The 15466-nt window shown below is 35.9% G+C and overlaps 2 protein-coding genes across 3 annotated transcripts in view; one reads left to right on the top strand and one right to left on the bottom strand.

The window, feature by feature from the left end:
• Window positions 1-302: 302 nt before the first annotated feature.
• Window positions 303-10784, bottom strand: LOC139688319 (ribokinase-like). Its single transcript, XM_071585817.1, has 7 exons — window positions 10535-10784; window positions 10319-10451; window positions 7083-7209; window positions 4258-4425; window positions 3659-3750; window positions 3368-3556; window positions 303-687 (listed from the first exon to the last, which is right to left on the bottom strand). Exons 1-7 carry the CDS (start codon window positions 10582-10584, stop codon window positions 511-513), a joined length of 936 nt encoding a protein of 311 aa, XP_071441918.1. The 5' UTR covers window positions 10585-10784; the 3' UTR covers window positions 303-510.
• A 117-nt stretch (window positions 10785-10901) lies between these two features.
• LOC139688318 (centrosomal protein of 164 kDa-like) overlaps window positions 10902-15466 on the top strand; it is a 62321-nt gene continuing 57756 nt past the window's right edge. For both annotated transcript variants that reach the window (XM_071585816.1, XM_071585815.1), the window contains exon 1: window positions 10902-11114. In XM_071585816.1, the coding sequence (XP_071441917.1) occupies window positions 11039-11114 (76 nt within the window). In that variant the 5' untranslated portion in view covers window positions 10902-11038. The remainder of the gene's footprint in view (window positions 11115-15466) is intronic.

The following is a 15466-nucleotide window of genomic DNA, read 5'->3' as shown; positions in this document are numbered from 1 at the left end:
GACATTCTTTATCTCGTGGTTAAGTCCTTCAACTTGGTAATTTTGAAAAATTATAATGGTAAGAAAAAAACACATTCTTACGGTTGGCTTCTTATTTGACAAAGGTAGAGGTTATTTCATACTTAACCCTATGGCATGTGAACTTCAAACATCAGGGCAGAAGGGGCAGTTCTTTCCCTTGTGCAGCATCTGGGTTTCCTGAAAGTTCTAGTACCCAAAGTCATGAAACGGGTAAAACTTGTTAAAATATATACATGTAATATGCACAAAATTGTATTTTAAATAATAATTGATGATAAACATTCAAGGCTCAATTTGCAAAGTTTAATTTATCTAAACAGTACCAAGGGATATGTAGAAAATTAACAAGAGCAAGAACTGCATTGAACCTTTGGAATCTTAATAAAATTCTGACATGCTTTAATACCACTCCATAGTCATTTGTAAGGCATTCAACCCACAATTTGGAAAGATTATCATAAGAACTTCTTGTTTTGGCTTCGGAAAATATTATTCAAAGAAGTATTTTGGCATGTCCTTTCTTATTGGAAAGCTTGTCTGAGTTCCAGGTTTAGTTACAGTAATAGTGGCTATATCACAAGAGCGCTTAATGGCTTCTTCCATCTTCAAGTCTTTGTGATTGGCCAAATAAAAAGCCAGTGCTCCAATAAAAGCATCACCAGCTCCCTGTGAATAGAATGTTTTGTAAGATAGATGTTACTTCTTTTAAAAATTGGTGTCACCAAATAAAGTACTCTTGATGAGATGAGAAACACTATGCAAGCATTTACATAGCCAAAATTACATGCCACTATTTATGCAACATTTTTTTCAGTGATGGTACAATGAAGTTACTTTCACATACACAGTTTTGCATCATGGAGGGCAGTATTTCACCACTTAACCAGTAGGAAAAGTTAACCACTTATTGTCAGGTAAAATACTTACAATTAAGAGTTAAGTAATGAGTTACAATTTTAATCATTGGGTGAATTCTACCATAAAGAGTACTTTCAGCTGTGCTGAAGCATAAGTATTGGAAGCTGATTTATCACTTGGTCATGTCTGATGTCATCATTTTACCCTTTTAATGACATCCCGTGTATCATTCATACTGATTCCATACCCAGAAATTTGGGTGATTGCATCAGCTCACATATTTTATTCTCTTTAAGTATGAGTGAACTTAACCTAGTCACTGATAATTCTCTTTCAGTGATAATATGTTGTTATTTTTGACATCAAAAGTTGAACCCTTATTCCATAATTCAGTTGGAAGGAAAATAACAAATATGACATAGATTATGCAAAACTTAGGATAAGAAGGATAAACTGCCAGGAAATGCACTCAATTAACCATTAATTGAAACCCACTTGTTGGAAGACCTTGGACAAATAATACAAATTGATCTGTCGAATGAGACCAAATAAAATATTAACAATTTAACTCCAGAAGAATTTGATTTTCTCACTTTCAAGCAAAGGTAGACTAGAATGTTCTGGAATCATTTTGTCCCAGTGAATGAAACATTTTGACAGGAATTACTTATACAAGAATGAAAAGCATAAGAAATTTAGTTGCCTAGTAAGATTTCTATGAAAGGTTTGGTTTCAGATGACATAACATCGATAGCAGAGAGGATAATAATAGCTTGTTAATTCTCAAAGAAAGAAAATGAAAAATACCAATCAATTTTTATTGCATGCCTTGATCAGAAAACTAATAAGCTCACTAGAACCAAATGTTGAAAATTTGATGGAAAGGTACATTCAGCTGTTATTGCATTTAAATAAAGGTATTTTTAAAATATTTTTTCATACTTTCAATCGTTGAACTGCTTGAGCCCAATAATAATTTTCTTTTTTCCATAAGTTCATAATGACATTGGAAGGTGCCAACTATGTACAGTACAAGACACACATGGGCTTTACACTCCAGATATTCATACATTCTTTAAAATGTATGCTCAAGAGGGAATATCTTCAGTTGGTTAATGAACTTCTCTACTGCAGAAATAATTTTCACTTTTTGAGGAGAGTGATTGTAAATTCTAGCTAATTAAAATATGGGGCTTTTTGGTAAGGTTGGCATTAAACCTTCCGGAAGCACAAATCATGATTATCGTGTGGCAGAGGAAAGAAATGTTTGGTGGGAAGATACTTGGATTTTCCTTGACAAGAGATGAGTTTTACAGAATATAAATGCAGGATAAAGGTAAAATTTTCTATTCGGCCTGTTTCTGTGAAGAAAAAGCTCTACTAATAGTGGCTAGAGTTGCCCAGACGATAATACCATTCAGTTAGAATGGAGAGAATTTTGGCAAAGTAAAGAACCTTATGGCCACACTGGATTAATCACCACAGCAAGCTTTCTGATCATAAAAAGACCAACTGCCACCTTGTCAAAATGCATTTTTATAGGAGAGATTGTCACTTATGGTGAAAACCAGGAAATAAATGGTGGGTCAGAAAACTATCTTCAATTTTCAAGGCTACAATATAAAATAAAAAGCATGTGAAAAAACTGGGTTTCCAGGAAAAAAATCTTGTGTAAGGAGAACAGAAATACAAAATATTTATTCCAGAAACATTGAAAGTGGTCATTGCAAAAACAAATATCTTAACTCTCAATCATTAGTAAAATACCCTTTCATTAAATTAACTTTGATCATAGCCTCCACTTCTCAAATATTCCTGAATTCATTCCTTACCAAATATGTGGGCTGAGGCATTATCTTAAAGAATACTCTCCCTGACTAATAGGCTGCAAATTCCAACCCCTACTAAAACCAACTCCTACCAGAAATGTTACCATTACAAAATAACCCTACGGTTACTATTCTGAGTGGAGTGGTGACTGTGTCATACACCATTATAATGGCCCTAGTCAAAAATTTGGTTAATATACTTAGGTAAATAGTGATAAAGGCAGTGGTATAAATGCAACAACAACGGTCATAATTTCATTCAAAATAGCAACCTGTGGGTTTGTTTTCTTTTCAAGGACTAAGTTCCTAAATTATGTGCATATCTTTGAGTCCTCCTAAGTCCCACCCCCTTCATGAAATACAAAATAACTATTCTCAAACACCCTGCTCTGCTTAGGTCAACAACATTCAATTATTCAGTAATGACATCGAACTACCTCTAGATTACCTTATCCATCAATTTTTCTGGCTTCTTCAAACATTTTATTCCAAATTCATCTCTTTTTCTTCCCAACCTAATCCAACTTTCTGACATTAACAATGTCTGGCATCTTTTCCATCCATTATTATACTCTCTCTCTCCATTCCAAAACAATTTGGCATATGATTACTGGAATTTTAGTTTATTATTTAGAAACTCTTAGGATGTATGTACTTACTGTAGTGTCTACTGGCTTTACTTTATTGGCCTTAACATGCTTGATTACTTCATCACCTTCATTTGAAAAAACTGCTCCAGCTGCTCCCAATGTAATTATAACACATTTGCTTCCTAGTTCTGTGAATTTCTTCACAGCATCTTCAGCTGTTTTAACTGAATCAACGTGGATTCCTGTCATTACTTCAGCCTGCAAGAAACAATTAACACTTGCTGCGGTATTCCTTAGGTGTATGTATAATTATGCAAAACTGAATTCAGTTCTAAAAGCACTACGTTAAGCGAAACTCACCTCACTTTCATTAACACAGAGTATGTCAGTGTATGCCAACAAAGCTGGATCAACATTTGCAACAGCTGGTGCACCATTCACAATGGAAACTCCTATGGGCAACAAATATCCTATATAATCCATCAATTAATGATATACCCCACATTTAGGGTAAGGAAAATTACTTGATACATATCTCGGGCATAGCAGCCCATCCAGCTCAATTGCTGGACTCAATAGCTTCATTTTTACTATCCTTTAGTTATGTCAATATCACACTAGTTATGATAACTTTGAAGAAAAATTAAGCTATTTAACTCATTCAAAGCAAAATTTGTACTTGTTAGCTACTCATTGGTTTGACTTTTTAGACATAGAATGAGTGTAATTGTGAATATAATTGTATTTGTATTTTAGTAATATTGATGATTTCCCACGAGAATTTTTGCTTGCAAATCAGATGCTGTGTCAAAATGAAACTGTACTAAAAGATGAGGACTTCAAATCAACCGAATCAGTGAACAGTTATTGATAAAGATAAAATTTCCTCTTGTACCATAGAATGCTCATTCACAAAACATTAGCCTATTTAGTTCTGCATTATTTCTAACCCTCCTTACCAGTTCCCTCTTCTCTTTTCAACTTAAGAGCTGCAAGTGTTGTTTCAAGTGGTGTTTCAAATTGGCACACCAACACAGGAGCTATTTTGATAACTTCTGCAGCATCAGTCACATCCTCAATGGAGAGTTTGGCATTTGCACCGCCAACAATCACTATTTGGTTTTCTCCTGCAAAGAAAAATATTTTCCAGGGAGTAATCGGTTTTTTCCCCCAGTTTCTTTTTATGAGCAAGTTTTATATTTTAATCAGTTTCCTGGAGTTCACAATTCCAAACCATTACTGATTACCACATTGAGAATTCATTTCACTTCAGTTTCTCTCCTTAAACAAATTAACTACTTCATACGAGACATTGCATTGCTCATTGTTAAACATGGGAATCCTCTCAAGTTTTGCATTGCTGCATCCCACGTACAACTTCACAGCTCACTTCACACCCCAAACATCATTAAACTGACATGCATACAGCACCCATTCATATTTTCACAATTTCATCCCTGGAATGTTGGATGTAAAAAGTTAAATCTCATCTATTATGAACAACCATTTCTTTACCCCAATCCAGGTCACCAATGGTCTTTGTATCAGTCATATATAATAGGCCATAAATTAATATCTTGTGCATGTTTTTTACTTCGAAGTTGCCCCTTTTCCCATACCCAATCAGTGTCATCGGCTATAGTCTAAAGCACATCCCCTCACATTTGCCCCTTCAAAATTAGCCAACTTCAAGAGATGTTGGATCGTAGTCTTCCGTGGCGTTCAGGATTAGTGGATGTCTCCATTTTTCGGGTTCCCGCCGCGTTGGTAGTCATGCTTGACGACAGTTTCGCCTGGATTCCACCAGGCGTCTTCAGGTCGAAGTGCCGATATCATTTTGGCTGCGCTTATATAGCCCTCGCTCTCTCGCTGCTGCGCTGTGATTGGTTGGTTTCTGGAACACTCTCTTCCAGGCGTTCGTCAGGTGGTAACCGTCTTCCCGGTTGAAATTTCTTGGCGTTTTTCGGCGGTGGAATCCAGGCGAAACTGTCGTCAAGCATGACTACCAACGCGGCGGGAACCCGAAAAATGGAGACATCCACTAAACTTCAAGAGATTACGAGGTCTGTCCCAAAAGTAGCATGACATTTTTTCCCGCATAGATGGGCGGTGATTTATCTGGCTGGGTTCAAGGAAGGAGAGTCTCAGGAAAGGCTGGAGATCAGTGGAAGTTGGCTCCCAGCCTTTGAGGAGTCCGGCTCGTTCATTTACAAAACCTCTATGATGTGACTTCATCACACTCCCATCATGAACCGGATAATGGAACAGTGCTCCTCCATTAAATTTTGTGTGAAACTGGGCAAAACTGGGAAAGATTCATGACATTCTCTATGCAGCTTATGGTGATATCACCATAGGTATATCGGATGTTTTTGAGTGGCACAAATTGTTTCAGGAGGGTAGAGAAGATGTTGAAGACACCGAACATTTATGATGCCCTTCAACTTCAAAAATAATGAAAATCTTGCAAAAGTGAAGGCTTTGTTGGATAGGGATTGCAGATTAAGTATTCACATTTTCCAATGAACTTAGCATCCCTAAAAGTGATGTGCATTGACTTATGACCAAAATCATGGTCATGAGAAAGGTGTGTGCAAAGTTGGTGCCACAAGTGCTCTCGGATGAACAAAAGGAAACTCGCCTCCGGATCTGCCAAGAGTTTCTCAAACAAGCCTCAGCCACCTTACAGCCCTAACGTTGCCCCACCAGACTTCTTCCTCTTCCCTCACCTCAAATCAGTGCTGAAAGGATGTCACCACGACACAGCGGAAGCATTACAACGGGATGTGACGAGGGAGCTTAGCAGCATTCCGAGCACTGCCTTTCAGAAGGCATAAGAGGCATGGAAAATCCACTGGCAGTGGTGTGTGGATACACAAGGGTGCTACCTTGAAGACTTTTGAGTGAATGTATCAATGTTGGCATAATTATTTTTAATAGATTCAATCCTACTACTGTTGGGATAGACCTTGTATTCCCATTTTCCTTAAGATCCCATGACAATTGCTTCTCAGAAATATGTACACATACATTTGAATAAACAAGGACTTTTTGAACAAATTTTGCTGAAATGTGGAAAATATAACCTGTGGTTATAATTCAAGTAAAATTCAAGTAATTTTGTGGAAACTTTCGATCCAATTATTTTTAGTAGTGCTAGCTGTATATAAACATTTTGGTTTGAAAATATTAATTGCTTTGTATTTTTCAGTTTACCCTGTAATTGACCTTGTTGGGTGGATATGAAAATTTACAAAAATAAAATGAATACTCACTAGAATGGGGAATTCCCTAAACTTAATTGAGTCCTTACTTTTCCATCCTTTTATACAGTTTTGTCACCTCCCATAATATAATTCTTTGGCTTTCCAATGGAATCAGAGCAGATATTTGGAAAAAACTGGCCCATAGAATTCTATCATTTAAGATTAACGCGTCCATTCAGCAATTGGCCGTTTTTTGAAAAGTTGAAAGTATGGCTCCATTTTTGGTCTTGGTTTGTTAATTAGGTTTGTTTAATATTTTCTCCCTAACTTCTTTTTTGTACATTTTTTCCCAATGAAATGTTGTGGAGCATATGTTGTGTATAGGCAGGTGAATCAAAGAAAGATCATTGTACATAAACTGAGAAGGCAAGGAGAATAGGTTATCAGGATGGGGAAAAGACGAGGGAATCAAATGTGTAATCTTAGCATTCACCATAAGAGGCTCCTTAGTAATTCATGGCTAAATTTTTAAGGTTCATATGTTGAACACAAAAGTATGCACATTCAAAATTACATACCACTGTCTGCCACAATAATTGTTGCAATACCACTTGAAACGTCCTTAGTTTGCTTCACATATTTTGTATCAACCCCTATATCTTCCAGATGCTTGATGTAGTTAGTACCAAAAATATCATCGCCAACCTTGAGGAAGAAATAGTCAGAAGGGAACTAATTAATGACTGGCAAATCGATTGATTAATATAGTTTTTCTACCAATTAATTTATATTTTGGATTATCCTTACATATTTTTATGATATGTCATAGCTAAAGCTTGTTGTATGCTTAAGTACTTTTGCACAATCATTTAACCATTCTTTCCTTAACACTTCATATTTCCTAATTCTTCTAATGCCCTCGAAAATGGCCATTTTTTCTACCTCTTTCCCTACAACATGTACAACTTCTCTATTTTCTTCCTTCCTGCCCTAGTTATTTTCTCCATTCCTGTCGCTATAAAAACTTGTAATCTACACTCCTACTCCCTTCTCTGCACTTTCACAGACCTAGAAAATGTAGGTTTAACTGTACAATCTCTTCTAACTTTAGCTGGTGATCTGTTTCCCCTAGAGAGGTGTTATTTTTATTTGAATCAGGGGTTATGCCTACTTAGATGTTTCATGGTATATGAGGTTTCATCCTGCAACTGTGAATTATTTGCCATTTAAATTCTTTAATTTCATTCCTCTTGCTCTTGAGAAGTTGATCTTGAATTTTCTTTTCTTTCTACCTCAATACAGAAATCACTGTACCTTGGATTGAATTTACTCTGTACCAATAATAGAGCTTTTGGTAGTCTTAGGTCCAACTCTGCAGAGGTTTGAGAGGTGAGGAACACTTCCACTGAAATCTCAGAAGCGATTTCAGTGCAAGAGTACAGTTTTCCTCATTTTATGTATGGAGCTTTTCTTGATAGGATCCGATGAAATAGACACACACACTGATGAGAGTAAGATAGGAATTTCCCCAACCTTGAAATAACTTGTTCTCTACACTTAATATTGCTAACATTAGATTAAAGAAATGGCTATCAGCATTGTGCACTCTCTTTATAACAAATATAAATCACCCATTATGATGGTTTCCCTGGAAGGTCTGATACCCAAAAAATCACACAGCTTGTGTATAGCCACGGGGACCCAGGGAGGCTTGCCCCGCAATCAAACCAGGATCCTCCAGTCAGCAGTCCAATGCTCTACTCCTGGGCTACCATGATTCATAATGGATATGATAATAATATGTAATAAAAAATTAGGAAATAATAAAATTATTACTGCAAGAATAAACTATTGTTTTAAAAATAGATATTATTGCAAAAAACTTCTTATTTGCATGAGCTGCATGGAATATTCAACAAAATTCTAGGTTCAACAATGTGAAGCAAAAACCATTAAGTTACAAAGTATTAGGAAAGAAAGCTCATTTTAAATGATACAACTGAAATTGTTGCTCTTTAAATTTCAGTACTGTAACCTCCATTAGCAACCAAAGTTCTTTGCTCGCTGCTTTTATTAATTTAACAAATGTTTTCTAAGAGGAGTAAAAATAAGGGCATATTTTGATCACTCCGGAGAGCAAATCAAAAATAAGAACAGGCTGGAAATGGGTTTGGCTGTTTAATTGGCACCCTGCCATGGGGTAACCAGTTTATCGTGACAATAGAAGAATTCTAATTTTAAACTCTTGGGATATTGTAAAGAACTATCTTGTACCAATTTACACCTAATAATTATGAATGTGTCCTTAATTGCTCTCGGACAAGTTGAATGTGAATATAGGACCAAATGAGTGGTGCAAATGATAACTTTGGCATATTTCACTATGATTGGTATGATAATGACCACCTTACCTCATACTCTCAATTCTCTGTTTACCTCATTCCATATATCAATTTCTATATTTTAGTTGCCAGACAAGCCAAAGGAGATCTAAAGCATAGCCTAGGACTTTCCCCAAGATAATATCCATTGCTTCGTACCTCTTCGCTCGGCATCTCATATTTCTATCTATGTATGGATTTTTCATTTTGGAAAAAAGGGCAATAGCCTGTCAATAAACATTGTCATTATATCATGAATTATGTCAGTGCATTTTACAGTTGCCTCTTAATTTCCAACTTTACTTCATAAGGGAAGACATATGGTTATCGTTTCCTCATTGGGCAGAAGCTAATATTGAGTATGGATTGTTGATGTGACATCACAGAATGGGCCTGTTATACCTGGACCTTTTGTCTTCCAGCAGCAGGATCTCCATCCTAATTCAAAGGCTCTACTTACTGAAGAAGGCACTCAATAAAGATAAAAAGGGATTTTTTTCTTGCAGTGAGCAAGTTTAATACAACTTTCCAAAACAAGTAATATCGCCAATGCCTAATGGTTTATCGTGTGCACTGAGCCGGGTAACATGGGAACAGTACCAAGAGGATAAGCTGGCACCGGTACGGCTCCACCAACCAAGAACAATTTGATTTTCTTGTGAATTATATTAATTTACGATAATGTCATCGGTTAAACTCTAATAATGACCAGCGCAGACGCGTTTTTAAAAATTTCTCTTTATTTTCCTACGATTATTAATTCTGCAACTCGCGAGTGAAATACTGTCTGTGCTACTTCTCTTTATCTCACGTAACGCTCTGGTCTCCACCATATATCGACTCCGCAACTACACTTGCAAGCTCGACGCCTTTAAGGCCAACTAAATGAAAATGCCCAGTGTTGTTGAAGAACACGAACTTCTACCATACCTCTATTGCGAGGCCTTTTTCAACGATTAAATTGAGTTGTAAACAGTCACCGACCATGGAGAGAGGCTACATGTGAACGCTGGAACTCGTAGCAGTGATAATTATTTCCGTCAATTTTTCGAATGTTTGACGATCGTGGACGATTGGGCACGAACTTCCGTCGGGAAGCGTTCTGCCGAATTGAGCGCCACTCACAGAAGGCATGCTAACCTTCAATAACTCTTAGGTGTCGACCACATCTTACCCTCCGTGCTAATTTTTTCACAAGAACATTATTGTAAGTATGAATATGGCTCTAGCAAATTTCGTCCATAAGCACTCAGGAAAATTAAAATTTAATTGGAGGTCTGAAGTAATCCTACATGATTGTACAGTTTTCTGAGGCACAGAAATGTCAAGGACTACGGAAGGGGACAACATTAGGCTTTCTAATGCATTTTGTAAAAACTAATTTCCAGTAAGGAGTTTAAAGGTGTTACTGAGGAACACATATACTTACTTACCCTGGCTATTAAGGTAGTTTTAGAACACAGTTTAGATGCAGCTACGCATTGATTAGCCCCTTTGCCTCCAAAACCTTGAATAAATTTGTATCCGTGAAGAGTTTCGCCGGGTTTCGGCAGACGCGGAGCATAACTAAAACAGATTATTCTCCATTATCTGAAACGCCCAAATTTGTTTAGAATGCATCAATTAGTTTGTGGACAATTCAATAATACCTGCTGAAGTCTATCATACATGACCCTAAAACAACAACTTTTGAATCCATGTTGGTATATATTCCACGTCACGTTATCTCACACCAGATAAAATAACACAGAGTCATAAAATCTATAAAATACTCTGAATCGTGGGAAATCTACGCTAATTATAACCCGAAGTAGATTATTTTATTGTTTAGATGGCATGACTTGCTCTGACAAGTTTCGAATAAACTGAAATGCCACGACTAGTAATTTAAAATATCTGCCGGCGTCCTCTTCCAACAATTATGTAACAACGGTTGAAAGAGGAATTAATACGACAAAAGAATAGCGCAATTCCCTCGGTGTAGTTTGTATCGAAGCGTTAGAGCGTAGTCCGGTTCGTGATAGTGTCAGAAAATTAAAATGTTTACGGATTGTCGTGGGACCATGCTCCATGAACTAAAGTGGTGTTATTGAAGAGTAAGCCGTGAAACTAATTTGTCTAGCTCCCCCTTTGCTTTGCGATGAAGGTACAGGATGACTTGCTCTCCATCCTCACGAACTGTGGTTTGTCACGAAATCTTCGATGAAAATAGTTTACCGTCAGAAGAGGGTAAGTTCAAATTCTCTATGCTCAGATTTAATAATAAAAATCATTGTATTATTCATGTTGGATATTTTTAATTGGACAATGTTCAAACGAAATTTCTCGTATTTAGCTAGTCTAATTGAAAATTCTTAACTAAGCAGTATTAGCATAATTTATCATTAAACCTGTTCATCAACAATTTTTACGTATTAACTTACTTGAATGTCATGGCTCGTTTTTCCAGCCTCGGAAGCTATCGACTTATAAATTGTGATTCTATTAATGAGTCAAGATTCTTCTATTCTGGGCATTCTCATGACATCGCTGCACGGCGTTATTCTTATTTCAGTACAATGCAAAATGTTTGTCTCAATATTTTAGCATATTTTTCCAACAGTATCATTCAAAGTTATCAAAGCGTAACTTATGCCAACAGTTTTGTATGTGCTTTTTAAAGTTAAAATTCATTAATGGCATAGGTACTTATCATAACAATTTTTGATGTGCCGGCATAGTGAGTGGATACTGGACACCTTGGCATTGTTGTCTTATGTTTAAGAAAATACTGGTAATACAGACAGTACTAATCATTACGTGCATCTACAACGAACCCAACTCACTAGAAGTGTCTACTGACCATGACCACCGGCTTCTCACGGCTAACCGTCGTTAACATTCCCCTTTCGCACGTATAATTTTTCAATTGGATGTTCGCTATTTCAGATGTGTCTTGAAGTGGTATTAAATATCCTTAATTTAGTCGGCCGCGTGTAAAACCTTTTTGTGTTACCGTTTCATGCTGCGGACCGCTTAAGTTCCTTCAAAAGAATTGGTGAACCTGTTCGTCTCGATGTGACTTGAAAGAACAAATATATTCTCCTTAATCCAGCACTTTTAAAACATTGCATTTAATCAATTTTCTATTGAAATAACGGGGCACTTAATATCCCGAAGTTTGTATGTCGCACTAAGACCTGGCCATGGTGCTAAGTTTATGTTTCTATGAATGTTTTAGGGGTGAAATTTGCGCATTTGTCGGCGCCTATTAGGCCCGCAGGCATTAGCTGGGAACGTTAGTATTAACGGTTGTGGGCGTAACATTATTAGATGCTGCTTTCATATGTGTGGTTTAGAATCTTAATTTGAAGTGTACCACACTCATTCAAATTTGCTAGTAAAACCCTGAACGTAAGAATTCGTTAATTTGGTGGGTGTATTTTTACTCGGATGTAGTAAATTCCATATTGTAATGGTAAAGTTCGTGTAAATTATCCAATAAACGCGTCGCGTTCAGAAGAAATGTAAGAAGTCATTTTAAAACTAACAAACCATGTTTGTTGACTTTTTCTGTGTCATAGTATTCGACAACTCTGTATATCTCCATTTATCTTTCTCGTTTTCAAAGCATAAGAAATTTGAACAATAGCAAGGAAAGAAAACTTCGCCTGAAAATGATTAAAAAGTTTCTTCCGGATCTACCCAATGAAACTGATAGTGCCTGCGTGAAATAAGTTACAATTGAGCATATTTATATACTTGAATGCAGATTTTGCATTTTTTGTTGGTGTAATTGCAGTGGTGAAGATTTTGGGAAAAACTGGTCCCTAGGAATCTACTCATCATGTAATGAATAGTTTTATGAATTGAAATGGCATTCGTACTTGCTGTCAGTAGTTGACTGAAAATACCATGATCAAACATATCTGACAATTATACTTTTTAAATTCATTTCTTATCATGTTTAATTGGCCTTCCGCATCCGCGAGAGAGGATGGCAGGAGGTGCTTAATTACCAGCCATTTAGGGAGCTTGGCTATGGTGACAAAAATTTGGGAATGTGTTGTTTTTCAACATTTCATTGGGTAATTTCCCATGTTGTAATCATGAATGGTGCAAGGGGAGAAAGAATGATTGATGTCGTTTTGAAGGGTTAAAATTCTCTTTCCCATTTTGATCACAATCCCCAATACAGTATGGGAGAAGTATTATTTCCTCTAAGTTTGCGGTTAGTGATTATCCAATATTGTACGTCTAGCGTGTAATACTCGTGCCACTAAACGTTCTTATCTCGACATAATCATTAAACGCTTTTTTTTCGTTTATATCATTTTTAAGACTCAGGCCGGATTTCCCTTGCATTTCATTTTATCCAGGTACTAAATATTTCTGCGCATTAGTCCCAAATGCTCTGGGTATGTTTGAGGTGAGGTCTAACTAACGCCAGGCAGCATCTCCCCAATTTTAAATTCTAATTTTTTCCAGCTGTTCTTATGATGAATCCAGGTTCCAATATTGAAATCAGCTCCGCAAAATTTCCAGGGTGTTAGGCCGATATTACTGTAAGTGCCAAATACGAGTATGTTGCTTGGTTCGCTGTATCTATCCCATCCGAGGCTACAAGTGCATCACTTGATAGGGTCATGTTTTCAAAACGACGGTTGTGACAAACAATTTACAGATCATGCTATATCATATTTTTCGCCTTTTTTGAAAACAAATATATTTTAAAATCGTTTCTGTGTATTGTCATCAGTTATACTGCTGTAAAAATTTTGCACCCACTAACATACGAGGCAATGCATGGGCTGATTTGAAATTTCCTCTTGATGAGAGTGTTACAATTACATGTATGCATAACGTTGCAATTGCATTAGTGCCTATGAGAGTTTTAAATTATAATTGCACGATTCGATTGATTCCCGTAATAATCATCTAAGCGATTGTCGATACAGTATATTCGAGAAAACAAGCGATTGAGTTTCCTTTGGTTCTAGAAGTTACATGAATCATGACCCTTTGATGAGGATTCTATGATAGTGAAACTCCTGAACTGAGAGAATTTTCCAATAGTTAGCTGGTGCGAGAAAATTGAAAATTAATTTTATAATCCAAGTATTAATAATTTATATAAATTTATAGCATGTTATTTTTTCCTTTTGCGAATACCGGATTTACAAAAAAAAAGGAATTATCTTTAAGGGACAAAATTTAGAATATAGCAAAAAAATATCATGCAAATCAAGATAGAAGAAAATTGGAGGTTACTGTACCTATAAATTTAAATGAAATACCTAAGGATTTAAGAATATTACAGTCAGAAAATGCTGTGGAAGGAAGAATAAAAGATCGGTTAGTCCACAGAAGGGACTATCGCTTAGAACAAAACTTGGCACCATATATTCAATTCAATTTATTTCTTCACCATAGGCATAGAATTATGCATGGCTTTGTCAATACATGTTTTACACTTCATATCAATAAAAGACGTTATGCAAAATATTAAAACAATATGAACAATACAAATACATACAATTTACAATTTTCTTGGGATTAACACATTCCAATTATACATTTAAAATGGTATGCATTAGAAAATCATCTACACTATAGAATAATTTACATGAAAGTAGTTTTTTCACGGCACACTTGAATTTAAAGGAACTCTTGATATTTTTAATATAAGCAGGCAATTTATTGTACATAAGTATTCCCTGATGATCTATCCCTTTAATGTATATTATAATATATATAATTATATGTAGGTTTATAACTGAAGCATTTTATAGCTATCATTTTTGTTTATGTAGTAGTACCTGCTCTCATGCCAGAACTGACTGGCTTAGCAGGGCCAGAATGAGTATTACATTTATAATGTTCAATTTATACTACCATTGTACATAATGAAGATCATACTACTATTGTACTTGACGGATATTATCTGCAATTGTATTTTGTATTTATATGTTTTGTTGTATATTGTATATAGCGAAGATCATTACAATTTTGAGATTTCAACATTAAAATGTATGTTTATAGTCACGATTTATATTCGCAGGAAAAAATATAGCAAATACCACCTTAATCCAAGGCCCGTCTATATCCATGTTATTATGAGGTGAAAGGCAAATTGCACCGGAACTCCAGCACCGCAAAATTGATAGAATTTCAAAATCAAAGTAAACTGTTGATATCGCTAAATTTATCGGTTTCAGTAGGCTGCTTTTCCTTGTAGCGTTCGTCGAAAAACTGTTGTGCCTTGCATGATTTTCTCATGAAATACTCTAACTTTCCCCTAAAATGTTGTAAATTATTATAGTTGCGAAAAAGTCCCTTAGAGCTACGTAAATTACATACAGGCGTCTATTTCTCTTCATTTTTGTCCATATTTCTTTCATTCCTTAACTGTGAGCTGTTTTTATCGATCGTTTCGGTATTTTCCTTCGGTTTTCCTGTAGATCAATTTGAAGCTTGTGAATTTAGTATCTGAAGATTTTCCTGGTTTTTATGTCTTCTCGGAAATTTTTTCTAGTTTTCTGTCGGCTTTTTGATTTACTTCTCTTTTCGTAGAAATCAACTATTTATTTTGTGGAGGTAAC

Source organism: Hetaerina americana, unplaced genomic scaffold, assembly GCF_022747635.1.
Source record: "Hetaerina americana unplaced genomic scaffold, ioHetAmer1.1.p SCAF_2, whole genome shotgun sequence".
Lineage (NCBI taxonomy): Eukaryota > Metazoa > Arthropoda > Insecta > Odonata > Calopterygidae > Hetaerina > Hetaerina americana.
Note: the sequence above shows the minus strand (reverse complement) of the source record. Positions and strands in the feature narration are given on the sequence as shown.

Bases quoted from the DNA above. Each gene is read 5' to 3' on its own strand.
- LOC139688319 (XM_071585817.1), bottom strand. From the start codon at position 10,584: ATGGATTCAAAAGTTGTTGTTTTAGGGTCATGTATGATAGACTTCAGC. The intron at 10,452-10,534 runs GTATTATTGAAT...AATCTGTTTTAG, and splicing joins TGTATGATAGACTTCAGCAG to TTATGCTCCGCGTCTGCCGA. The intron at 3,751-4,257 runs GTAAGGAGGGTT...TGTTGCCCATAG, and splicing joins GAAAAGAGAAGAGGGAACTG to GAGTTTCCATTGTGAATGGT.